The sequence below is a fragment of the Drosophila virilis genome, chromosome 2 (assembly GCF_030788295.1).
Source record: "Drosophila virilis strain 15010-1051.87 chromosome 2, Dvir_AGI_RSII-ME, whole genome shotgun sequence".
NCBI lineage: Eukaryota > Metazoa > Arthropoda > Insecta > Diptera > Drosophilidae > Drosophila > Drosophila virilis.
The window spans coordinates 33,725,458-33,751,224 of NC_091544.1; the positions used below are offsets into that span (position 1 = coordinate 33,725,458).

Genomic DNA, 25,767 nt, shown 5'->3' on the forward strand with positions numbered 1-25,767 from the left:
TATAGTGAATTAATTTATAGTAGAATCTACAATGCCACAAATAAAAGCTGATCTACCGGAGAATCCGCGAGAGCGTTTCAATCCATTGTCAGAGCTTATGTTCTAGTTAGTCCAATTGTGCACAGTTAATAGGCTTGTAGATGCGTCAATAATAGTTTTTCGACTATTTAAATTCCATATCGATACACAAGTGTGTAATACACCTCAATAAATATGACTCAAGGCTAGCTAAGGTTTCCCTGCGTTGCATCAAATTAATTCTAATCAGATCATATACATAGTCTTTATTTTTTGATAACTTATCAGACTTAATAGCCCAACAATTAACCACACTCACACCAACCTTTTAAAAAAAAAGTGTGACGTATTTGAAATACATTTTAAATTTGACGCGTTGTTGATTAGACAACGTTTATTAATGTGTAGTTTATTTGCGGCTTGGATCATGAATGAAGCAAAATATCTTTTCATTACTTATTCGAAGCAAGAAAACCTAGCAGCTTTGTCTTTCCCATTCTGTTTAAGGGCCACAAAAAGACACAGAAACAATCCGATTTATATCGGCCACTGAAAGAGCACAACTTGGGTGTTATATAAAATTCTATTTGAAAGTTCAATTTTAAACTAAATAAGTTTCAAGCTAATCATCAGATGTCCTTGGAGATCGCTTGAGCGCCGCTTGGGATGAGGAACTACTTCAGAGATCAGTTCAAAGGAAACCACCTCGCTTGGGGCTCGTTGTGGTCCGCTCCTTCGGCTGGCATCTATTGTAACGGGTTTGCTATTGGGCCCCAAAGAATTTCTTACCAAGTAAATGACAGTTCACAAGACACCCAAGATCAATTGCTTAAAGTGTAACTTCTTCCAGGGTTACCCAGCCAATTTGCCTCTTTGGTGTTATGGCCTACTTTTCGGGCAAGAATTCTGATCCAATTAAGGGCTAGTTATACGCGGTGGCCCTTATATCAGCTTCTGTATTCTCCGTGGTCACAGCACATCCCTGTATGCTGGGCATTATGCATCTGCGATAGAACATGCTGATCAAGATGTACGACTGGGAGAAGCCATTTGGCAAACTTGTGGAGCTTACGCGTTGCAATGAAATGATGTGCCTTTGTCAGCCTGCTGGACAGGCCTTCTTTATCGCTGCCTAATACAGCTTACTGCTGCGAACAGTAACCAGTTTCATTCCGATGAGCATTTCTTAATTAATGGAGCTTCAAGTAAGCATTAAACGAATCGAGACCTTTATGAATCAGGAGGAAACACAGCTCAGGGATGGCAAGAACGAAACAAAAGTAGTGAAGAATCCCTTGTCAAATTCAGTCAATTTCATACCAAGTGGGACACGACAGAGAACACCCTGGATAATATCAATCTGAAATTTGACCGACGACAGTTAGTCGCAATTTATACTCGGTGTACTGCCCGGTGAAAAAGGTAGCCTTAAAGTCTCCCATGCTCTATGGGCTCCCTACGATTAGAGCCATGGGAGCTCAGAAGGCGCTTATTGTCGAGTTCGATATCCTGCAGGATCCGCACAGCTCCGACTACTACACTTTTCTGTCTACAAATAAGTTCGAGCCTGAAGGCGAATATGAGTCCCAGCCAAGCAAAAAGCCACCAATCACATGGCCAGAGCAGGGCAAAATTGTAACTGATGATCTCAGTCTTCTTTCGAGGAGTACCGTGATGCCAAGCTATGGGATGCACTGGAGGAAGTCAAGCTGGAGCCTCTCATCAGCGAGCTTCCAAGTGGACTACAAAGCAAGATTTCAGAGGGCGGCACCAACTTTAGTGTGGGTCAGCGTCAGTTGGTATGTCTGGCTCGCGCTATTCTTCGCGAGAATCGTATCCTGGTTATCGACGAGGCCACAGCCAATGTGGATCCACAGACAGATGCGCTTATTCAGGCGAAAATACGGAATAAGTTCAGGGAGTGTACAGAGCTGACCGTAGCCCATCGGCTAAACACGATTATGGACTCGAAGAAGGTCTTAGTCATGGATGCTGGGCAGTTGGTTTAATTTACGTGACCTCTCATCGAGAGGGTCAGAGCAGTTTCGGAAGTCTGTTAAAAGTTGCGAAGAAGGTAAGTTATCCACTTTACGAGCGTCAATATTCAAATAAGTAATTTTTAAATTTCTTTAACAGACCCATTTGACATCACAGAAACTAAAAACTTCTTAGAAAGAATTGAAATGTTTAATTAGAAAATATATTAAAGTGCATTTTCTTAAACATCCCTAATAATGTTCGAGTATTGACAAATTTATTTCAGTATTCTGATTTCCTAACCACGTTACAACAAAGCAGTTCAATAAAATATACACGAATAACTAGCAAAGCAGTTCAAAGTGGCATACGCAAAAACTGAGTATCCAAATTAAAAATTTATTTACATAGAAAATTGTATGTTCATCTTAATTTTATTAGATTATCTTATCAGCCAGCTAATAAGAGAATGAATTGAATGATAAGTTTTACATAAACTGTAAAGCGCGCAATAAAAGCACACGCGTACAAGAGAGTAAGAGTCGCAGAGAGCAAAAAGCGTCCGCAACAGTTGTCTGTTCCCATAAAAGGGACCAGCTTGTCAGCTGTGATTTAGAACGTGTTCGTCAGCCGGAGAGTGAACAGCTGTGCGTGAATAGAGGCCGGAGATATTCGATAAATAGTGTCTTAAAAAATAATTAAATATACATATGCATATTGTTATCTGAAAAATTGCTTGCGTGATATATAAAATATATAAAAAGTGTGTTAGTTTCGTAGAGTACTTCAGATTTACTGATTATATTAAAATCGTCTATCATATAGCGGCAGCATCTCTGGCACAAACAACCTGCACAGTGGAATATTTTCGTAATTTAAAAAAGCAAATTCCACAGAACTGAGTTTCACACGCACCAAACCTCGAGTGCTGAGAAAATCAAACCAAAACAAGGGTATATAAACTATATAAATATATATATACATATACAAAGAATATCGAAGCGAATAATTGAATGTGTGATTTGTTGTAATTCAACACTTATAGGCTTGTACACAAGTGTAAAGTGTATTTGGTTCACTTGTCGGGGTAAATAAATAAGACAAAACCAATATGCAATCAGTTAAAGCAGATGAGCTACCAGAAAATCCGCGCGAACGGAGCAACCCATTTTCGGAACTTATGCTCTGGTGAGTCTGCAATTTCACCAGCCTTGTGGTTCTTATGGTTTTAGATATAAGATTGACAATTATGACAATTCATTTTTTGTCCCCACCGAATATCATTTAATCATTAACAGAACAATATGATTGAGCATGATATACCATTATCTTATCTTTCAGAGTGTTAAAATATACAAATAAGTTTTGTAGTAAAATGTTGAGGTATCTAGTATGTAAATACAACATAAAACAACTGCACGTAAGTGTGAATCTGCAAATATAGTCCACACTCAGATACTCTGTTCTCATATATGATTGATGTATATATATATATATATATATATATAAAACTTTTGATTTTCTTCACTGATAATAAGTATGTACAAACTGCGATGTGATTGGCACATATTTTCGTTAACTATAAATACAATACACATTTCTTATATTATATCAAATATATAAGTTATCTTTTGTAGTTATTTGCTTGGCTGTAAGGCTTCCATCAAATTTAAATATGTGTTTTTTTCTACTTGACACCATATAATATTAACTTTATCTTTCTTTATGCGTGTATCATGGCATCGAAAAGCTTTGTCTTTCCGGTATTATTCAAGGGCCGTACGAAAACCCTGGAGCAACCAGATCTATACCGGCCGCTAAAAGAGCACAAATCAGGTAAGGCATGCCATAAGATAATAAATAAGGTGTTAAGATAAAGATGAATGAAATTTATAACATTCAATGACTGGCATTTAACTTAAATTCTTTTAAACCGTATGAGCACAAGAAACGTATAGATTTTTAAAATCAGACTAGTTGTTGCATTGTATCTCCGAATTTAGTTCATTTTAGTCCGATAACAAATTAACTCCTTTGCACTATCGTCCGTTGCGATACTATCGATTGGCTTACAATATTAGAAAAAGAAGACAGTCTCAAGAAGATCGAGAATGTGCTATTAAATAGACATATTCGCAGTTACGAGTCGTATCCTGGAATCCATCACATACATATATGCTCCCTTTTCACAGATGTACTTGGCGACCGCCTGTGCGCGGCATGGGATGAGGAAATAATTGAGAGATCGGCTCAGCAGAAACAGCCACGCCTGGGGCGGGTTGTGCTGCGCGTGTTTGGTTGGCATCTGTTTCTAACTGGGTTACTGCTGGGTGTCAGAGAGTTCATAGTAAAGTAAGTAGACCGCCATCCGGTCCTTTGGAAACCAAATATATATATTAATGAGAGTCTTGTTTTAGGGTAACGCAGCCCATGTGCCTGTATGGTATAATGCAATACTTTTCGGGCGAAGATCCTGACCCCATAAAGGCACAGCTATACGCAGCGGGCCTCATGATTGCCTCTGTCCTCTCCGTCGTTACTGGACATCCGTTTCTGCTCGGGCTGCTCCATTTGGGAATGAAAATGCGCGTTTCACTGTGCAGTCTAGTTTATAGGAAGGCGCTGCGCCTGAGCCATACAGCTCTGGGGGATACATCGATAGGTCAGGTTGTGAATCTGCTTTCCAACGATGTGGGACGCTTTGATATGATCCTCCTCAATGTTCACTTCTTATGGCTGGCTCCACTGGAATTATTTGTGGTTACATTCTTTATGTATCAAAAGGTAACTTAATGTGATCCTATTAAGAATTATCTATTTATGCGATTATAACAATAGATCGGAGTTGCCTCCTTCTTTGGCGTCGCTGTGATGTTGCTGTTCCTGCCTCTGCAAGCCTATTTAGCAAAGAAAACATCTGCATTGCGCCTTCTGACAGCATTACGCACGGACGAGCGCGTGCGAATGATGAACGAATTTATTTCCGGCATCCAGGTGATCAAGATGTACGCATGGGAAAAGCCACTCGGCAAGCTAATCCAGTTCATGCGGCGCAAGGAGATGATCTGTATTAAAAAAGTCAATTATATACGCGGAGTTCTAATTGCCTTTGGCATGTGCCTGTCGCGTACCCTTACGTTTGTCAGCCTGGTGGGGTTTGTGCTGCTAGGAAACGTGTTGACTGCCGGCGAGGCCTTCTTCATAACTGCCTACTACAATCTGCTGCAGCGAGCGGTCACCAATTTCTTTCCGCTTAGCATTACGCAACTAGCTGAGATAACGGTGTCCATCAAGCGTCTGGAAACCTTTATGCTAAGGGAGGAGACTCAGGTGCAAGACAAGTCGAATTCAATAACTGTGCCTAGCTTTACTAACGAACTAAGCGATAAGAAAAATGGAACACTGACCAACAATGACAACGGAGTTGAGGCAAAAAGTAATGACAGAGTAATGGAGGAGACGCTCGTAGAGTTCAACCAGTTCTCTGCCAAGTGGGACACCAACGCGACAGAGAACACCCTGGACAATATAAATCTGAAATTGGGTCGCCGACAGCTAGTCGCGGTGATTGGACCAGTCGGCGCAAGCAAATCCAGTCTGATACAATCCATTCTCGGCGAGCTGCCTGGTGAAAAAGGCAGCATTAAAGTCAACGGCAGTTACTCCTATGCAGCTCAGGAGCCTTGGCTCTTCACTGGGACTGTCCGTGAGAACATATTATTTGGATTAACCCTGGACAAGAATCGCTATCGCACAGTGGTTAAGAAGTGTGCTTTAGAACGCGACTTTGAACTACTTCCGCAGGGTGATAAGACGATTGTTGGCGAGCGAGGAGCTTCTCTTTCGGGTGGACAGAAGGCGCGCATTAGTCTGGCAAGGTCTGTGTATCGTAGAGCGGACATTTACCTGCTGGATGATCCACTCAGTGCTGTGGATACGCACGTGGGTCGTCATCTGTTTGACCAGTGCATGAGAGGGTATCTGAAAAGTGAGCTGGTCATATTGGTAACACATCAGCTGCAGTTTCTGGAGCATGCCGACCTCATTGTTATCATGGACAAAGGCAAAATCAGTGCAATGGGAACCTATGCAACGATGCAACACAGTGGCTTGGACTTTGCACAGCTCTTGACCGATATCAACCAATCAGATGAGAAGGCACTGGAAGACCAAAAGAGCGATGCTGGGGATCGTGTTAGCCTACACTCAAAAAGTAGCCGTCAGGCTTCACGCAATGAGAGTTTTGCTTCCTTGAGCTCCCTGGCTGATTCGGTCATTCAGGACACGGCCATGGTCCCGCAGGAGACACGCGTCGAGGGCAAAGTCAGTGTAGGTCTCTATAAGGAATACTTTGCAGCAGGCAGTGGATTGTTCCTGATAACTTTTATGATCATTCTATGTGTGGGTACACAAGTCGTGACCTCAGCCGCAGATGTGTTTCTCTCCTACTGGTAAGACTCGCTGTTGTTATTGAAGTACTCTTAGAATAACTATATTTTCTTTACCCCAGGGTTGACAAAAATAAAAACAACGCAGATTCGGCTTACGATCCCGTCGACATGTACTACTTCACAGCGCTTAATGTGGCTGCAATTGTGCTCAGCGTAATGCGTCCAATTATCTTCTATTCGATGGCAAGGCGCAGCTCCACAGAGCTGCATAATTCCATGTTCCGTGGTATTGCCAGAGCAGCCATGTACTTCTTTAACACAAATCCGTCTGGTCGTATATTAAATCGTTTCTCGAAGGATCTTGGACAACTTGATGAAGTCTTGCCAACCATAATGCTGGATGTTGTGCAAATCTTTCTCTTGTTGGCTGGCGTCCTTGTGGTCATCTGCATAACCAATCCCTATTATTTGTTACTGACGTTTGTGCTGGGTATAATTTTCTATTATATCAGAGAATTCTACCTTAAGACCTCGAGAGATGTGAAGCGTTTGGAGGCAGTTGCCAGATCTCCCATCTATTCCCATCTCAGCACCTCACTTAATGGACTGACGACAATCAGGGCTTTAGGAGCACAGAAGGCGCTTATTGCCGAGTTCGATAATCTTCAGGATCTGCATAGCTCCGGTTACTACACATTTTTGTCCACGAGTCGTGCCTTTGGCTACTATGTGGACTTCTTTTGCACCTTATACACTATCATCATTGTACTTAACTACTTTATTAATCCTCCCACCCAGCCTGGTGAGGTTGGGCTGGCCATTACCCAAGCCATGAGCTTGGCGGGCATGGTGCAGTATGGCATGACACAATCCGCCGAATTGGACACAACAATGACTGCAGTTGAGCGCATCCTGGAATATGATGAGATCGAGCCTGAAGGCGAATATGAGTCCCAACCGAGCAAAAAGCCGCCAATCACATGGCCAGAGCAGGGCAAAATTGTGGCTGATGATCTCAGTCTTCGGTATTTCCCCGATCCACAATCCAAGTATGTGCTCAAGTCTCTCAACTTCGAGATTAAGCCCATGGAAAAAGTGGGTATTGTGGGTCGCACCGGTGCAGGCAAGTCCTCGCTCATCAACGCTCTCTTCCGCCTCTCCTACAACGATGGTTCCATCATCATCGACAGTCGTGACACCAGCGAACTGGGACTTCACGACCTGCGCAGCAAAATTTCCATCATACCTCAGGAGCCGGTGCTCTTTACCGGCAGCATGCGCTACAATCTGGATCCTTTCGAGGAGTACAGTGATGCCAAGCTATGGGATGCACTCGAGGAGGTCAAACTGAAGCCTCTCATCAGCGAGCTTCCAAGTGGACTACAAAGCAAGATTTCAGAGGGCGGAAGCAATTTCAGTGTGGGACAGAGGCAATTAGTGTGTCTGGCACGCGCTATTCTTCGCGAAAATCGTATCCTGGTGATGGACGAGGCCACAGCTAATGTGGATCCACAGACAGATGCACTCATCCAAGCGACAATACGGAATAAGTTCAGGGAGTGTACAGTGCTGACAATAGCCCATCGGCTAAACACGATTATGGACTCGGACAAGGTGATAGTCATGGATGCGGGTCAGATGGTAGAGTTTGGTTCACCCTACGAGTTGCTGACAGAATGTGAGACGAAAATCTTTCACAGTATGGTCATGGAGACGGGGCAGAGCACCTTCGAAAATCTGTTAAAAGTTGCGGAGAAGGTAAATAACCAATTCCCAAAATATCAACATGCATATATGTAAGTAATTCCCATCATCCATTTACAGGCCCATTTGGAATCACAGAAGCTAAAAACTGCCTAAAATCAACAATTTGTTGTATTGCATTTAAAATCAAAATAAACCAATTAAAGTATTATCTTCAAGATTACTTTAATAAATCCCAGAATATTTATAGTACATGAAATGTTTCAATTTAATGATAATCCAACCGATGGCAATTTTTTCACAATACATAAATACTTAAATTTTCAAAACATTCAAATTGAGGGATAAAACCGATTTTTATGCCTGGCTTTGACCAGGCTGTTCCAAATGTATAGCGCTCTTCCAGCGCAGCATGGGCAGCATCGTCAATGGTATGGCGCTCAGCAGTTGCTTGGGTAGCCATGAGAATATTGCCAACAGCATGGGAAGGCCATGCACAACTAACTGCTGGGAGAGGGACTCGCGTACGTTGCGCCAGGAGCCACTGTTTCGGACAAAGAAGAAAAAGTATAGACACAAGACATCACAGATGAGGAAGATACAGATAAATATGCCACAGAGATTCTGACGGGCATGAGCGCAAAAGGCATACATGCTTGACATGATGATAATAATGGGTATCATTAGCTTCAGAACGTAGATGAAGCCAATTAAAATTATGGAGCACTCGCTTACAAAGATGCGCGCAACGCTCGCATCAAGCGAATTTATATTCGGCAGAATTCCAGAGCCAATCATAGAGAAATAGGCATATATCAGAATAAGCACAGCATAGCGATAGCTTCTGTTTATATGTCCCTCGGGCGTCAACGATTTGTCCGGTGTCTGCTCATCGTCGTCCTCGCTGTCCTCTACCGCCGATTGCTTATAATCCTCGTGCACCTGAACACCCAGCAAGAACTCTGTGCATAGCAATTGCATGAACATGGACTCGTACGACAGGCTCATCAATGTGTATATTGTGCTCAAATTAAAGAGTATCAGCTGCACACGATGCCGTGGCGTCTTCGTATCACTATAGGGTATAGAGATTAGGGCATAGCACACATAGCCCCAGGCAGTGCCCTGCAGCACTGGACTGAGCTCCTTTTTGCAGAGGCGCTGATGCACCAGGTAAGCGCCAAGCAGCAAGGCGGCGCCATTAATCAGCCAAACGCGACACGCGTGCCGCTCGCTCAGCAACAGTGGGCGCAGCATTGTCACCAGCATGCTTAGGCACAGTAGATACGGACTGTTGCGTCCAAAATCAGGACGCTTTATCGTAAACCCAGTCAACAGGGCGACAAGCGCAAGCCATAACCAAAAGCGTAGCCTGGGCGCACGGGTAAAGGCGCGCCCATTGTTCGCACAGACCACAATCAAAAAACCCAGCGAGATGAGCTGCTTGAAGAAATAGGTACCAATCAGCAGCACCACAGTGCCGCCAATCCAGGCCAGCTGAATGATCGGCGCACGCACGCAGCCACTGTTTATGCCACGCTCCTGCAACGCAAACATCCAAACGGGCAGTGGCACCAGCAAATAGAAGCTGATGCAGCAAGGCACCCGATCCAAGTAACAGGCGAGCAACACCACAATCTCCAGCAGCAGAAGCATTATATTGGTTGCATTAATCCAATGATGTTTAGGCGCACTCATGGAGCGAGTCTGCTTGGCCAGCAAATAGTAGAACCAGCCCAGATAGGTTGCCAGGCAAGCCACCACCAAGGGTATGCGATAGTATACTCTGTAGTATTCAATGCATTCCAATGCCAAATGTATCATTTCCTGGCTGCATATCATCGCGTCATTTCCGCACCCCAATTGCATCTGCCTGTGGAATTGCTCCTTATATTGTTGTATGCGTCGTCGATCGAGACGCTCAAATCTGGGCAACCAGTTGTAGATCTGACTACGCTGCTTCAGTTCGAGCACGCGTTCCGCCTGCGCCAGTACTTGCAGTGTATTTAGATGCATTGAATACGCCTCGTACTTTACGCTCACATTCATCAGGCCCAGCGGCAACATGGCACGATTATTCATCGGCGGCGGTAATCCAATCAGGGCGGACATTAACGGCGCCAGCTGTGTTTGCTTCATTTTCTGAAATTGCATCGGAAAGGCATCGCTGTTGATCGACTGAACTCCTCTAATGGGAGGCTCCACACCTTTTATGCCAGCACCCCAAAAGACGAAGGGCGTCTCTATCTCAAACTGACTGTCGCCGCCGTGAGTACCTACAGGGGCGACATATTTATAGGAGATATTTTCGCATGTTCATTGTAAAGTTGCGAAGTGTTACTGTCTGGTAAAAATTGCAAGCACGATGAATGAATGAAACAGGTTCATTGTAAGGTTATAGTCTATTAAATGTTGCAAGCAGTAATAATTTCAGCATTTTTACATGTTAATTGCAAAGTTAACAAAACATTTGCAAGCGCAGTTGATGTTAAACAAGCAATATTGGCTGGCATTTTAGCATGTTCATTGTTAGCATGAAATTTGACGAACTTAGTTTCTAAATATGTGCAACATTTTAAATAATAATAATCTAATCTAAATTAACAATGCAGATTACATGCAGAGCATAAGTAAGAAATGAGTACCTACCTTTGTCGGTCATGCCATGATCGGATGTCAGAAGGTATACCGTACGGCTATCCTCAAAGATGTGCTCAAATAAATCGTATAGCTTAGCAACGGTTTCTGCATTGTCGATAGCCTTTAAAAACTCCTTGCGATTTGTCTTGGACGCATTGACAACGCTATGAATATTCTCAAAATCCACAAGGAAAACCGCAGGCAACTTATTTCCAGCAGTTTCAGAGTCCAGGTTATCTAGCAATTTACGCACCTTATCATAGATCCACTGATGACGTTGATAGCTTTCTGTAAAATCCAATGGGGTGTGCATATCCAAATTTATTGGCACTCCACCGTCAGGTAAAATCTTAAAAAACTGCAGCACAGATTTGGCGCCCCAGGCCCACGTAGCTCCCGCCGTGCGATTAAGCACCGTATCGAAGACCGTGGGATTGCTTTTAAAGTTCGTCATGGCCGACGCAGCATCCTCGTTGAAGCCACCGAAGATGGCAATGTGGCCTGGACGCGTCTCGGTTGGAGCATTGCCACGCGATATTCCCATCAGTCCCCGCTCCAAAAACATATTCTTCAGCTGCGGCACGGCACTTAAATTGTGCCGGAACAATGATTCGGCACGCAATCCATCGACAAGGAATACAACCAGACGATCTGCTGGCGGCTCCAAGCCCAACTCACGATGCCCAGCCTGCGGTCGCATGCCATTGATTATCGATGTCTTGTAATAAATCAGCGTCAAAAATCCGAGCAGCAGTATATGCACCAACAGGGCCAAAAGTTTCCACATTCTTGAAAAAACAATAAATAAAACAGTACTTTTACATAGGTGATCTATTAATGATTGAGTATATTAGTTGAATTCTTGCCGTAGGCAAAAGTTCACAGCTTGCTTTCTTTCAAGAAATTTCAAGGATTAAAAACAAAGCAAGTTAAAGTGCTCTAAGGGAGTGTCAGCTGCTAGCAGTTCCTCTTTTGAAAATTTCTTGTTTAAATAATTTTTCTATGGGCGAACGTTCGGGAATTAAACCTAGCACAAGCAAAAAGAAAGATATAACGTATCCGAAAATAAACAAAATAAAATTATATTATTGAGCAACTAAAACTTAAAAAATTAAAGAATTTTATAGAACAACAATCTTTAAGGTCTTTTGTACCTGTTATGCGTAGGCCTCTAAGCCCTAGTTTTTATATAACATCTATAAGTCGAAACAATATGTGTAATGTGTACTGTGTACCAGGGTACCTGACGTATTTCCATGCACAGGCGGGGTCTAAATAAAAATAGCACTAGTTAAGTTTTGTTAGATCAAAGAAGCTTAAATGTGACCAGGAAGAAAACAAAAGTAAACAGAGCAACATTTTAGCTCAAAAATTATTCATACTGACATAATAGCTCTTGACAACTCAAAGAAATATAAAACACAATATTTTCGAAATGCTGATTACCTACGGGCATGCACTCGTTGCGCAGCTGCTACTGCTGAGCTCCGTGTACGTCATCTACTTTCAGTCCACGATCCTGACGGGCTTAGAGCCGCAAAAGACATTGCTGAGATATGCGCCCGCCGATCGCTTGGTGGTCTTCGTAATCGATGACCTCAGCGCCAAGGTGTTCTTTGAACAACGCTGCCGTAATGTGCCTCAGCTGAAGAAGATCTTTCTGCATCAAGGCCAGGTGGGCATAAATCGTGTGCGTGTGGCCAGCAAATGCCGATCGGCGCATCTGACGCTCTTCTCGGGTCGTTATGAGGATTACCTGGCTGGGCTGCATGGCATCGCCTTTGACACCATCTTCAATCGAAGCACACGCAGCTTTGCCTGGGGCTCTGCGGATCTGCTGCAACATTTTCCAGCTGTGCATGAAGTGTACACACATCCACCGAATATACCGGGCCTGGGCATTAGCTCTTACAAACTGGACGAGTGGGCATTTCAAGCAGTCCGAAATTTTCTGCGAAACAAGGCGTCCCAGCTGGAGCATCTTCAGGGTGTGGTGTTCTTTGTGCAGCTGTTGAGCCTGCGGGAGGCAACTGGATTCCGTATGTACCAGGAACAGCTTAACTATACGCAACGTCGGATCTGGACCATCTATCAGCGATTTGAACATGCATTTCCTGATCAACGCACTGCTTATTTACTGACGTCCGATCATGGCAGACCAGAGAAAGGTGAGCTACCAGTCAACAGATGAAACAGGGCAAATCCGATCAAGCCGCAATATTACAGGTTATAGCAATGGCAGCAGCAATCAGGAGCTGGAAACACCATTTGTACTTTGGGGCGCCGGTGTCGCCCATATCAGTGCCGGTCCAGGTCGCAGCTTTGTTGCCAACGAGCTGGGTCAACGCCTGCCGCTGCACATTCTTGAGTCCATACAGCTGACACCGCTAATGAGCGGCTTATTAGGTTTGCCGACGCCCGTACACAATCGTGGCCAGCTGTCCGCGGGTCTGTTAAATGACAGCATGCATGAGGCACACGCCACATACAACAACGCGCAGCAGTTGCTCAACCAGGCCCAGTACGTCTTGCACCAACATAGTCGTGGTCTCCTGTCCAACCTGATGCCCAGCCATTGGCTAAACGAACAGCTGCTAAAGTCATTCCTGAACAACGCCAATTTGTTGTGGCGCCAGCAACGCTTCCTCACGCTGACGGAGTACAGCGGCAATCTTATGCCCACGGTGCTACAGTGCATCGATTACTATGTGCATTATTATCGTCGTGGATTGCTTCTTGCCAGCGCATGTGCTTTCTTGGGCTGGCTGCTGCAATTGTGCGGCGTTCCGACAGCCAATTGGGGCGGTCTGCAGCTGCTGCTGTGCAGGGCGCTTTTGCATCTAGTCATGCTTCTGCTGCTTCTGTTTGTGCTGCTCCAGCGTGTGCCCTGGCTGACGAGTGGCTTGCTGTTGCTGCCTACCCTGCTCTGGACGCGGGCGATGGAAACAAACGTGGAGTGTCGCGTGACCAGGCACCAGCTCTTATCCATGCTAATGGCGCTTTGTTGTGTCGTTGGCTTCTTTTTTCGCCGCTTCATAGCGCTCATTTACCTAGGCTTCGCCTGCTACCACAATCGCTGCGCACTTATGCAACGCTCCCGCAGCGCTTTCCTCTGGTTATTGCACGTCTGCGCGCTAACAGCATTATCCTGGCTGCCGCCGGCGCTGGGCTATTGGCAACGCAATTGGCTTCTAGTTAGTCTGCTGATTACCTTTGTACGTCCCCTTGTCTGTCGCTCGCTGCACTGGGCCTCAGCCCTGCACAGACGTTCGCTGATTTGCAATGGCCTTGTGCTGCTCACGGCTGCGCTACATGTCTTGTTTAGTTCGCAGGCGCGGATGTTGCACCTGATCGCCCGTGCGTATGCATGCTATGTCTTTTATCCGTATTATCGACAGCAAGGCCTCGAGGTCATCGTCTACAATCTAAGCACGTTGTATGCACTGATCTGTACATCTTACGAGTCCTTAGTCATACAACTGCTGACTATGGAACTGCAACTGGCGCTGCGCCTTAAACAGGAGCACGGCGCTGGAATCAGGCGAAATATCACACTGGCAATGTACATGCTGCTTTATAGCTGCTACTCCTTGTTTGTTATTGGCAACATAAAGGCAGTGGACAGATTTCGCTTCTATATGCGTTTCGCGAACTTTGGTTGCTACTCGGTGCTGGTCAATGGAGCCCTGATTGCTCTGAAGCTCCTTTTGCCGATTCTGCTACTGCTCGTCATCATTTGTGCCAATTGCGAGATTGCTTGGCCATATCGACAAGAAATCTTCCGCAGACTGCTCATCATGTGCAATGTCATGGCGCTTGTTTTCCTTTTTCATGTGCGCTCTGGATACATCTGGTGGGAGGATTTGGTTTCCTTTCTCCATTTTAGTTTTGTGCAAGCTTTACCGTTTTTTTTGCTGCTGCTATGTTATTTGGCGCATTTTATGCTGGGCGAACACGCAATAGAAACGCCACAGCTGCCCAAATGGAGCGTGCATATCTATTAAAATAATGTACTATTAAACAACTTCATGTTGGCACCAATAATGCGCGCGGAAAAGATCTGTTAACTTATAACATATTTCTGGTAATGTTAAATCGACACCTGACACTTATCGTATTATCGATATTTATGCAATGCTGCACTCGCACAAAGGCGAACGATATGTCATCTCTTATTGCTCGGCTGTTCATATCGCGCAACACGCAGCTCCACACAAAGCTATATATTGTCAAAAATTTGCCAAATTAACAAATAATTTTGTGCCAAACCAAACGGTGCGGTTAAACAAATTGTAAACGCATATAACCGTAGCCAATTAACCAAATGGAAGAACAAAGCAACTCTTATTTCGATGGCTACCTCTCCCTTTCCAGTTTATGTAGGAAATAAACAAACATCTAATTGGAAAACAGTGTTTCCACCAACACAATAAATGCAACACATTTGTGCGGGCGCAGTGTGTGTGTGTGTGTAAAACGAAACGAAAAACGTAAGAAAGCATAGAAAGTTAAACGTGAAAACAACTATTGCGCATTCCACGGCAACGATTCAGTTCCATCAAACAACAAAAACAACAACAACAACCAACAAGAACAAGCAGACCGAAAGGTAAGCAAAAAGTGTACGTGAATGTGTGAAATTAGTAAGGGGAAGGGGGCGAGGTGGCTGAGGGTGGCGTGCTGTTAATAATAACAATTGCTCAGTATTGTACGCACACACTCATAGAAAAGCAATCACAGCCGCCATAGTAGCACACAGTGACACTTGTTTTTGGAGCGCGTAGGCAAAATGGCAGCCAAGAGCAAAGCGAGAGCTTTTGGTGGGTGGGCCGCCGCTTCTGTGACGTATGAATGTGTATGTGTATTTATATTACTCAATGAAACCTTCAAACTTACTTGGTCTAACTAGAGCTATGAAATATTTAGTGTTGATAAGCATAGTAACAACACGACCTCGCCAGCCTCGCGATTCCCATCAGAATTGTGTCGCAGTGACTTTCTTTTTGCCCTGCAGCTGCTGCATTTGCACTTTTGTTTGTTTTCCTTTCTTGCGCTCGTTTACTCGCTTTTTGTTTTGCAATTAAGCATTCAGTGGGCACTTAAAGCCAGTTACACACACAGTTGCCCCAATTAGTTAGTCGCCTGTCATTATCAACGCAAACTCAAGCTGCAACGTGAGCTTAGGCGACAGCTGGAATTTGAGTTGGAGCTTCCGGCGTCCAACTGGAAAAGTAACTCATAAGAGGTCGCGTGGCCACACTCGCGCTTCCTTTTTATACCCTGAACCCATTGAAATGTTTTTGTACAAAATCCAAATGTATGTAACAGGCAGAAGGAAGCATCTCCGACCCCATAAAGTATATATGTTCTTGATCAGCACCAATAGCCGAGTCGATCTAGCCATGTCCGTCTGTGTGTCTGTCGTTCCGTCTGTCCTTCTGTCCGTCCGACCATCTGTCCGTATGTATGAACGCAAGGATCTCAGAACCTATAAGAGCTAGATACTTGAAATTAGATGTAGGTGCTCCTAATGCCTGCGCAGATCGAGTGCGTTTCCGATAATAGATAACTTACTCCGTTTCCAAGCAATCGATAAGAATTGATAACTACATAATGTTATTTAAGAAAATTGGGTAAAAATTAAGATCTAGAGTCACCAAACATGATATGTTGCTTCTAGAATATTATATATATTTTTTTACCTTGAACCCATTAAAAATGGGTATAAGGGTATATTGAATTTGTGCAAAATCCAAATGTGTGTAACAGGCAGAAGGATATATATACCTGAACATTCATTAAGATCGGTTAAGAAAAAGCAAAAGTTATGTTTTACTGCGCAATTGGATGGGGCAGCTAGCGCGAATTGCAAGAATTTCTGTATTCATGTACACACACACATTAATGCGCGTCTGCTTTGAATTCTATCAACAGCATTGCAGTTTCGATTGTTTTCTGTGCTGCTATTTTAATTCGTGTTTTTTTTTTCTCAACACACAATGATTGCTATGTCTGTTGAGTAAAGACACAGCAAGTGGTGCGTTCTGTCGCGAGTTCGAGCCCTACCGGTGGAACTTTTTTTTTTGGCTGGTGTAGCTGTTTAGTAGAGTCGTCAGCAAGCAATGTGTTCAATTGCAAGTGCGAACCCTGCCAGGGAAATTTTTGTTTTTATTTATCTTTATTACTTCAAACGAGCGCGTTGCGCGAACTTCATTTCGTGTTGGAATAAGAGGGTTCAGGGTATTCCCTAGTCAGGAGCTCCCGACTAGAACCTCTTCATTTTATTCAGCTCCAACTTTGACTTGAGCTTTAACTTTAACTTCACTTACAAATTATTTAATACTGCAACATGTTGAATTTTTGTTAACTCAACACTTACTACAAAACCACATATCGCTCAAATGCTTGCTTTTTAATACTACTTGTTTGTTTTTCTGATCACTGTACTTCAAATTCTTGTATTATACTAGAAAATTGAATTAACTAACAGTTTATATGTATTGAATCACGTATCGTAGATCAATGGAACTCTGTGTTCTATATTTTATGCGTTACTATTCCCCTTTTCAAAACCTTTGCTGACTAATTTACATTGGTATGGTACCTATATACATATATATAGTGGTTCCCTAACTAAAACAGTTGTGCCACCTGTTCTTGTGTCTGTCCTTTTGTCTGTCCGTCCGTCAATTTGGTTTGGGCTTTTAGGTTTCGCATAGGCGAATGTGCAATTAGTTACGATGGTTCCATTAATCCGCGTGCATCACAGAAAAAGAAGCGCCAGCTTGGAGGAGCTGCTGCAGCTCAATCGAATGAGGTGGGCATATAAATAAAATAAAAATATTAAAAAAAAAAAAAACAAATATTCAAGGTGCAATATTATCTAAGTTATCTTCTGATAAGTTAATATTATAAATAAACAATAACAATCATATCTCGCGAGTTAACCGAATAGATTGTATGCATACATATTTTTCTATATACTATTTATGAGTAATTTTTGCCCAAGTTGTGCTAAACGAACCAAATTGAGAGAATGATTGAGAGATTGTCAAACTCACGTTGATCGCACTTAATTGCGCAGTTTTGTTATTGTGCAGATACAAACATCAGATTATTAATGCAAATTGTCTTATGTTTTAGTACTTGGGTGCGCAACCTCTCTCTCTCTCCCTCTCTCTCTCTCTCTATTCATAGCCGCCCTCTCAGTCCGCCTACACGCTCTTAGAAATAAGCTAAGCTGTTTTTCTTTCTATACCCTGTACCCTTATGTAAGCCAGGCATAATAAGCTTATGCAAGAAATCTAAATTAGGCAAATATAAATATACACATTCTTAAAGATTATATTTGTATTATAATCAAATAAATGAATTTTTGGACAGTTTTGATTAGAAAGAAGAATTCTTTGTATTGTGTATCAACCAATATGTTTAATAGGGAGTTTAATACAGGGCATATTCTTGTTGAGCAATATCGATAAGTTCAGTCTTACGTGCTTTAATGTGGGCGTATTTTAGTTTTGTAATAATTTATGGATTTAGTTTGATATCGTTCTGCCCAGCACATTCGACACAGATGGCAACGCCACCGCGCGCTTTGGATACCATCTCGCTATGCTCCACAGTGTCCAGTTGCCCCGATCGCAATGGTTTCTATGGCGGATTCCAGCGCACCGACAAACCCAAAGAGCCGCTATCAAAGGCACAAATCATAGCGCGAGAAAAGAAATGGCTTTATATGATTGAGAATTGGTCCATTTATATGTCCAAGAACTATAAAAAGGTTGGTGAGCCATATAAAACAAAAATCCCAATATATCCCAATGTACCCAATCGAAATCCCACTACTTTCACAGATACGCGACAGATGCCGCAAGGGGATACCTAAATCTGTGCGTCCCAGGGCTTGGTTTTATCTATCCGGCGCGTATTTGCTGAAGAAAAAGAATCCAAATGTATACGTGGAGCTGCTCAAGAAGCCGGGCAATCCCTCGACCATAGAGGAGATCAAAAAGGATAAACATCGTCAGTTTCCGTTTCACGAAATGTTTCTCGACGAGCAGAAGGTGGGCCAAATCGAGCTATTCAATGTGCTGAAGGCCTATTCGATATATAATCCCAAGGTGGGCTTTTGTCAAGCGCAAGCTCCAATAGCCGCATTCCTATTGATGCATTTGCCGGCAGAGGATGCCTTTTGGGTATTTGTAAGCGTATGTGATGTGTAAGTAGTCCAACTCAAAAATCTCAATTAAAACAACCGCTCATTCCCGTACAGTTACTTGCAGGATTATTTTATACCTGGTCTCGAGGTGATACAAAACGATGCGGGCATATTGGAGGGCCTGCTTAAGAAAACCTGCCCGCCCGTTTATCGTCATCTGCAGAAGCACAAAGTGGAGCCGCTGCTTTATATGACCGATTGGTTTCTGTGCGCCATGACTCGCACCTTGCCCTGGGAGACGCTCTTACGTGTCTGGGATTGCTTTCTCGCGGAGGGCATTCGCGTCATCTTCAAGGTGGCCCTGGTCATCATTGGCGCCTCGCTCAGCCGGCACAAGGTGCGCAAAACGTGCACAGGCTTGTGTGAAACGCTCGCTGTGTTGCGCTCCCCGCCCGAGCACATTATGGAGGAGGAATTCATCATAAACAATATGATGCGGCTCAATTTACGTGTCGAGGACTTTCAAATAGAGCATACGCGTCAGAAGGTGCGACGTGCCAAGCAAAAGGCGCAACAGGACGGAGCAGCGGGTAGCGGAGATGCCAGCACCAGCAGCAGTAATGGCAGGCGCAATATGCCCACGCTGTGAGGCTTCGAAATAAGAAAAAAAAACAATTACTACTACTGCAAGAAACAGCAACAAATTGTTACTAAACGGACACACACAAAATGCATAAGTTTTATATATTATATAAAAAACAATTCTAATTGCAAAGTCGAATAATGAGAATGGCGTGCACAAAAGAAAAGGAACTGACAACATGTAAACTTCGAAACGATTATGGGGAAAAACCACAATGAAAAACTGTTTGAACAACAGTCAATTAGCTAACTTTCATTCCATGCGCATACAATAATGTATTTGGCAAAAGAAAACAACCGTTTTTTTTTTAATATTAAATAAGAAAATATTTGTTCTAATTTGTATTTTATTAATTTACATTATTTTAACAAGTAGTTGCAATTATTATGTGCGTGCAATTTGTTTATGCTTTTTAAAAGTATTTATTATTATTTATTGTATTACAAAAAATTAAACAAAAACAAATGAAGAATCAATTTTAGATTTAGCGTTCTATAAAACCGTAAACATATCGTATTATTATCATATTAAATTGAATTACAATCACATTTCATTGGCAGCTGCAATGACACATGCATTCTCGATCTGTATTACAAATATACTATATATATATTGATTTATATATATGTATTATTTTACTATTAAATGTTTAACTGTTTCTTCGGTTTGTTTTTAACAAATGCAAATATGTCGTTGATATATATATATATATAGACACATACACATATTAAATTGAAAAACACTTTTGTGGGGGAGTTATAAGGGGTCGTTAGTCGAAATTATTAATGAAAAAAAAAAAATAAATGAAAATACTATTACTAATGAAACCACAAAAACCATGCGTCGTTCGATTTTTATATGACTTGAGCTTGGATGTCTGTCTTTAAAAAGATCCATCGATTATTTTGTTACCAGGCAGCAAACTTGTATAATGGTTATATATAGAGACTCCAATCATACAAAGATCGATTTTGTAAAGACTATAATTTTTCTTTAAATGTTGATTATAATTTGTGAAAGTTGCACTTTTCGTGCCATCACTTCATGATTAAATCTTTTAACATTACACAAAACTGTTAACATTGGCGCCACTTTAAATTGCAGCTGTTAAATACAGCATATATATTTTTTGACAAACCCAATTGGTTCAAAAGTAACAATCCAACTTTTACCAATTCCGTAAAAAAAAGTTCGCAATAATAAAACTGAAGATTCGAGTATGTCATGATCAATTTACTTATTTATTTTTAGTATTTTAACTAAACGATACAGATAAGATTTAAACAAAGGGCGGAAGGAAATGTAAAGGTGCCTTAGCCGAAAATCACTAAAGTAAACAGATACAGTGCTCGCTCCGAAATGGGAACACTAGTCCAGAATAGAAAATCGCAAGACTGCTTTAAAAAATTAATAATTTATAATTGTCCTACCTTTGTCTTTTAATTGAAGGATCAGAATGTTATATTACTAATTGTTATTCCTTGTGCCAAAAATAACAATTTTATGCAAATTAAAACCACATCTAAAATTGAACTACTTAACGAGCGATCACTGTATCATGAGAATCATACTAATCGTGTAACTACATTCCAGACTCAAAGTTAAGGTTGTACGCTTTCTAATAAATATACAGTAGTAAATTTATAAATCTCATAATAATTTCATAGATAAGTTAAACGTTACGAACTCCTAAGTGGTTTAAAATTAACGATTTGGGGTTCTTGAGTGGGATTAGGAGAAAATAATAAATACCTTCTGAGTAAATCTACTTAATTATTGAGATGACAATTCTAGATGAAATTACAATGTGTATGTAAAATGAGTGATATAAACTATTTATAAATACTTAAGTTAGAAATATATATATATGTCTAGATATATATTTAATTGTGAGTGTGTCCCCTGTTGGTAGACTTGTAGATTCTGTTTATCACTGGGTTGGCAAGTTTTGGCCAGAGCTTAGCCCAGCAGATACTGATCCTCGAACTCTATGTCCTCGACATCATCGTCCAGCAAATGCGGCGGTAATGGCATATATGGACCATTCTCCGACGTCTCACTGTTAACCACCGCCTGCTGAACATCTTCCACCTCCTCCTCCTCCAGCAGCGCTAGCATTTGGTCATCATGCTCCGCCACATTGGGGTGCTCGGTTCGCATATGCTGCTGCAGCTCGCGCATACTATGTAATCCGGCAGCGGCCGCACCATGAGTCAGTCCATCCGGCGGTTGTTGCTGTTCGCACAGTTGGCAGCGTATGTAGGCGGCATAGGGCAAATGCTGGAAGCGATGCTGCTGCAGCACGCGCAGCTGTTTGGTCTGCAGCTGCACTTCACAGTCTGTGCAGCGATACAGTTCCTCGCCCAGTTTACGCATATGCAGCAGATCGCGCTTACCCAGACCATGATAAATATTTATGTGCTCCCGCCAGAGCGCTTTGCTGCTGGTGGTGAAGCCATCACCGCACTGCGGGCACATCAAACGATACGTGGCGCCATCAAGTGCCGCCTTAACGGTTACGGCAACTGGTTTGTCCGGCTGCTCCCCTGTATCCTCATCATTATCCTGGCAACTCATTGGCTTGTTGTCACATCGATTGGTGTCCCGATTCAAATGCTTGAAGAACATTTGCTTGCGCACAAACTCGCCACTACAGGTCAGGCACTTAAAGGAGCGATACGGCAAATGCCGGAACTTGTGCGACTGCAGTTGCCCAATTGCCCCCTTGGTGTGAGTCACAGTCACACGCTTATAGCACTCCAGGCACAAATAGTGATGATTGTCAATCTGGCGAAAGTTCAGGCCCTGCCGACTGTTATAGTTGTGCTGCTCGACAATGTGTTTGCGCCAGAAGGCGTGCGAATCAAAGTTCTTGTTGCACTTGGGGCAATAGTAGGTAATAAAGTCCAGATCCACGGCATTATGATACGAGATGCTGTCCTCCAACGTATTGAGGCCAGCGGGACGCGTTGGCAGCACACCCGGTTGCGGTTTGAGCGTGCGACTGCTGCCCGGCGTTGGTGATCCTGAGCTGGTGCCTGCCATGGTTTGCATGTCCCTATCCTTATCCTTATACTTGAGCTGTTCGTAGCCATTTTGAGTCTTGGGTGGTTGCTCACGCCACGAGGACTCGCGTTCGTAAATGTTGTGTCGTGTACGCAGATGTGCAGCAATGTTGGGCTTATGATTGTAGCAGGTGCCACACACCAGACACTTCAGATATAGGCGATAAGGCAAATGCCGAAAATGATGATCCTGCAGGCCTTTCAGCTTCGAATTGCACACAATGTCCTTGCACAGAGTGCACTGATAGCGATACTTGTCCAGTTGGCGCATATTTAAGTATTGTCGCTTGTCAAAATTGTGCTCCTCGTTGATGTGACGTCGCCACTCGAACTGCGTCTTGTAGGCCTTGCCGCATGACGGGCACAGGAATATATAATTCTGTTCTATGGTAGAGGCGCCGGCGCTGTTCTTGACGGGCAAAGCAGTGGCTGCTGTCGTCACGGCAATAGGCGCAGCTGGAGCTTCCTCCTCTAAGGGCTCCGCATTATCAAACTTTTTGGCGCTATACTGTGTGTCCATGAAATCATGTTCCTCGCTGATGTGTGTCTTCAGCGCCGCCTGCGTAGCAAACAGTGAGCCGCAGTCCACGCATTTGTAGCGATTGGGATTAGGTGACTCGGAAGCAGCGGCAATTGATGGCTGCTGGCGTCCCATGCTGCCGCTGGTGCTGCCTATGGTGGCATAATCATCATCATCCGCCTGCATTTGCTCTCCAAAGTCATTCTCCTCATTAATATTGTTATTACTTGGCGGTGATTGCTCCTCATCCAAATATATAATCTCATAGGTTTCGTTGGCCACAGTAACAATTTGTTTGCGCGGCGTTTGTGATTTGGCTGGGTTTAAGGCCATGACCGATCCTGTGCCTGTGCTTAGTACGGCGCCCGCTTTGCGTGGTTCATAGCCGACGCGATGGTATGTGGCCAAATGCTTGACCAGACCCTTGCGATCAGTGTAGGACTTATGGCATTTACGACATCTTGCGTACGCTTTATAGGGCAAATGCGTTATTCTGTGCTGCTGGGCATTCTGTATGCCATAGGCATTCGTTATGATCTTATCGCACTCGGTGCACTTCAGCTGGCGATCGTTAATCACCTCGAAATTCAACTTGGCCAGATCGTTCATGCCGTGCACCTGCACAACATGTGTACGCCAGTGCTTTTTCTCTATAAACTCCCTGCCGCACTGCGGGCACAGATAATCAATATGCGGCTCGTACATATCATCGCTGCCAATGCGACCACCACGACGCGGCACATCGTCCCATTGCAACTGAGATTCCTCATCGCCGCCAATGCCTGGAGTATCCTCGCCCTCATCACCCGCACCGGCTGTGGCCAAAGACTGCTCCTCCTCCTTGTCAGGCATTAGGGTTTCCAAATTATGCTGCTTCAGTAGATGCGTGAGCAGCTCATGATGCTCCGTATAGCCCTGATAGCACAGCTTGCAGCGCATCCACTCCGGTTGAGGTAAATGGCTAAACTTGTGCGCACGCAGCGTCTTTATCGTATTTGGAATGACAAACTAAACACAGAAAACGATTATAAATGGCAATTTTTCCAATACCCACTAATTGCTTACCTGCTTGCACTCGAGGCACTGCATCTGCATGTCCACGCACCGAAAGTTCAACCCTCGCCGACTGACATAGTCATGCACAAATTCAATATGCTGACTCCATTGGGCGTGCGTATCGCAATCGGTGCCGCAGTCGGGACACATATAATGTATATAATCTTCGCATATATCTGCTGCACCGCTTCCACTTCCATTGCCAACCACAGCAGTGGCGCGCTTCTTCTTAGCCGCTTGACTGGAGCTGCGACTGTGCTCATCATCCAGTCCAATGTTGGACTCATCAGCTGTCTGCATGCTGCCCTCCGCCTCGAACATCAGCTCATTCTTGACCTCTATGCTGTCGTCTTCGTCATGTTCCGGCCCGTAGGGTCCGTGATGCTGCTCAATGCGCGGCTCCCGCACACGTGTCTTGCGTCCGGCACTGGCATCACCGCCGCGCATCATGGCCACCACTTCGTCACAGTGCACCATGCGCAAATGCACCATCAGGTCCTGCCTGTATTTGTACTCGCGCTTACAAATGTAGCACTTGGTGCAGCGGTATGGCAAATGGGTGAACTTGTGCTTCAAAAGATTCTCCCGACTGTGCATTGCGATGCGCTTATTGCATTCCAAGCACCGATGATACAGCTTATCAATGGCCACGAAATTGAGACCCCGTCGCGTATTATACTGATGCATCTGGTTCATATGACGCTTCCACATGTCCTGCTGCCGATATTCAGCGCCACAGGCGGGGCATATATAGATAACGCCTAGCTCATAATTAATAGGCACGCCGTTCTCATCGGTTGCATTGATTTGTGAGGTCGTTGGCCGTGTGGGTGGAACGCCTGCACCCCCGCGACCCACTATCAACTGGGAGCCAAACGATGCTGGCAACGATTGGCGGTGCTGTGGTCGGATGGCTGGACCCGCTGGCATTGGTGGCGCCAAAGGGACCGCTGGTCTTGGCACAGGTTCCGGTTCTGGTTCCGCAATGCTAACAATTGGCTCTAGTTCAAAATCAAATATGGCATCGTCATCGGGCTCGTGTCCTTTTCGCTTGCTGTCTCTGTCTTCCCCCGTTCCCTCATCCTCTTCAGCCTCTTGTTCATCCTCCTCCTCTTCGCCCATAAACTCGTCTGCCAGCGCGCTGTTACCGTTATCGTGACTCTCTATCCCACCATCGCCCTCCTCGAAATCGGCTGAAAACATGGACGTCCACAGGTCCATACCTTCCATTTTTGGGATGCTGTCCGCAGCTTGTGCGTGTGTGCGTGCAGTTTTGTAAGAACTAGTTTTCGTATTCAAATCTCAGTCACGCACTTTCGACACCATTTTAATTCAACAATTTTGGCTGTATCATCTTATTTTTACTCGCAAACACGTCCATCGCAAGTTGCATTTTAGCAGTTTTATTCCAGTCAAATTATTGCCATTTTAAATTGCGAAAATTCAAAACGAAACTTTTTTAGTCTGCAAAAATCAGAGCCATTTTGTTTGCGGCGTCGCAGAGTTGCAAGCCGCGTATAATCGTTTTGATGACGGCGTTGTTTTATGAACGGAGTGCCTGTTGTCGACATTGATATTGTTTTTTTAGATTC

At 43.7% G+C, this 25,767-nt stretch overlaps 6 protein-coding genes across 9 annotated transcripts; 4 read left to right on the forward strand and 2 right to left on the reverse strand.

Annotated features, from left to right (window-relative positions):
* Nucleotides 1–1,488: 1,488 nt before the first annotated feature.
* On the forward strand, nt 1,489–2,315 carry LOC116650393 (probable multidrug resistance-associated protein lethal(2)03659). The gene is made up of 3 exons (XM_032433935.2): nt 1,489–1,577; nt 1,664–2,092; nt 2,155–2,315. Exons 1-2 carry the CDS (start codon nt 1,489–1,491, stop codon nt 2,025–2,027), a joined length of 453 nt encoding a protein of 150 aa, XP_032289826.1. The 3' UTR covers nt 2,028–2,092; nt 2,155–2,315.
* Nucleotides 2,316–2,612: 297 nt separating this feature from the next.
* Nucleotides 2,613–8,331, forward strand: LOC6632573 (probable multidrug resistance-associated protein lethal(2)03659). 3 transcript variants are annotated; one of them, XM_070206870.1, is made up of 9 exons: nt 2,613–2,758; nt 2,821–2,948; nt 3,041–3,183; nt 3,746–3,831; nt 4,188–4,347; nt 4,413–4,779; nt 4,834–6,446; nt 6,506–8,144; nt 8,211–8,331. In XM_070206870.1, exons 3-9 carry the CDS (start codon nt 3,107–3,109, stop codon nt 8,244–8,246), a joined length of 3,978 nt encoding a protein of 1,325 aa, XP_070062971.1. In that variant the 5' UTR covers nt 2,613–2,758; nt 2,821–2,948; nt 3,041–3,106; the 3' UTR covers nt 8,247–8,331. The 3 variants fall into 3 exon arrangements, with proteins under 3 accessions (XP_070062971.1, XP_002056738.1, XP_032289856.1); XM_002056702.4 differs by having other exon boundaries at nt 2,613–2,948; XM_032433965.2 differs by having other exon boundaries at nt 2,613–3,183.
* Nucleotides 8,297–11,577, reverse strand: LOC6632574 (GPI ethanolamine phosphate transferase 1). Its single transcript, XM_032433966.2, has 2 exons — nt 10,740–11,577; nt 8,297–10,366 (listed from the first exon to the last, which is right to left on the reverse strand). Exons 1-2 carry the CDS (start codon nt 11,515–11,517, stop codon nt 8,448–8,450), a joined length of 2,697 nt encoding a protein of 898 aa, XP_032289857.1. The 5' UTR covers nt 11,518–11,577; the 3' UTR covers nt 8,297–8,447.
* A 524-nt stretch (nt 11,578–12,101) lies between these two features.
* Nucleotides 12,102–14,737, forward strand: LOC6632575 (GPI ethanolamine phosphate transferase 1). Its single transcript, XM_032433967.2, has 2 exons — nt 12,102–12,898; nt 12,957–14,737. The coding sequence occupies exons 1-2, from the start codon at nt 12,166–12,168 to the stop codon at nt 14,732–14,734; spliced, it is 2,511 nt and encodes an 836-aa protein (XP_032289858.1). The 5' UTR covers nt 12,102–12,165; the 3' UTR covers nt 14,735–14,737.
* Nucleotides 14,738–14,904: 167 nt separating this feature from the next.
* Nucleotides 14,905–20,393, forward strand: wkd (TBC1 domain family member whacked). Of its 2 annotated transcripts, none has more exons than XM_015170729.3 (4): nt 14,905–15,339; nt 18,273–18,513; nt 18,587–18,951; nt 19,006–20,393. In XM_015170729.3, the coding sequence occupies exons 2-4, from the start codon at nt 18,307–18,309 to the stop codon at nt 19,538–19,540; spliced, it is 1,107 nt and encodes a 368-aa protein (XP_015026215.1). In that variant the 5' UTR covers nt 14,905–15,339; nt 18,273–18,306; the 3' UTR covers nt 19,541–20,393. The 2 variants fall into 2 exon arrangements, with proteins under 2 accessions (XP_015026215.1, XP_002056741.1); XM_002056705.4 differs by having other exon boundaries at nt 14,906–15,339; nt 18,293–18,513; nt 19,006–20,391.
* Nucleotides 20,394–20,746: 353 nt separating this feature from the next.
* Nucleotides 20,747–25,690, reverse strand: LOC6632577 (zinc finger protein 62). The gene is made up of 2 exons (XM_002056706.3): nt 24,185–25,690; nt 20,747–24,127 (listed from the first exon to the last, which is right to left on the reverse strand). Exons 1-2 carry the CDS (start codon nt 25,403–25,405, stop codon nt 21,494–21,496), a joined length of 3,855 nt encoding a protein of 1,284 aa, XP_002056742.1. The 5' UTR covers nt 25,406–25,690; the 3' UTR covers nt 20,747–21,493.
* Nucleotides 25,691–25,767: the final 77 nt, after the last annotated feature.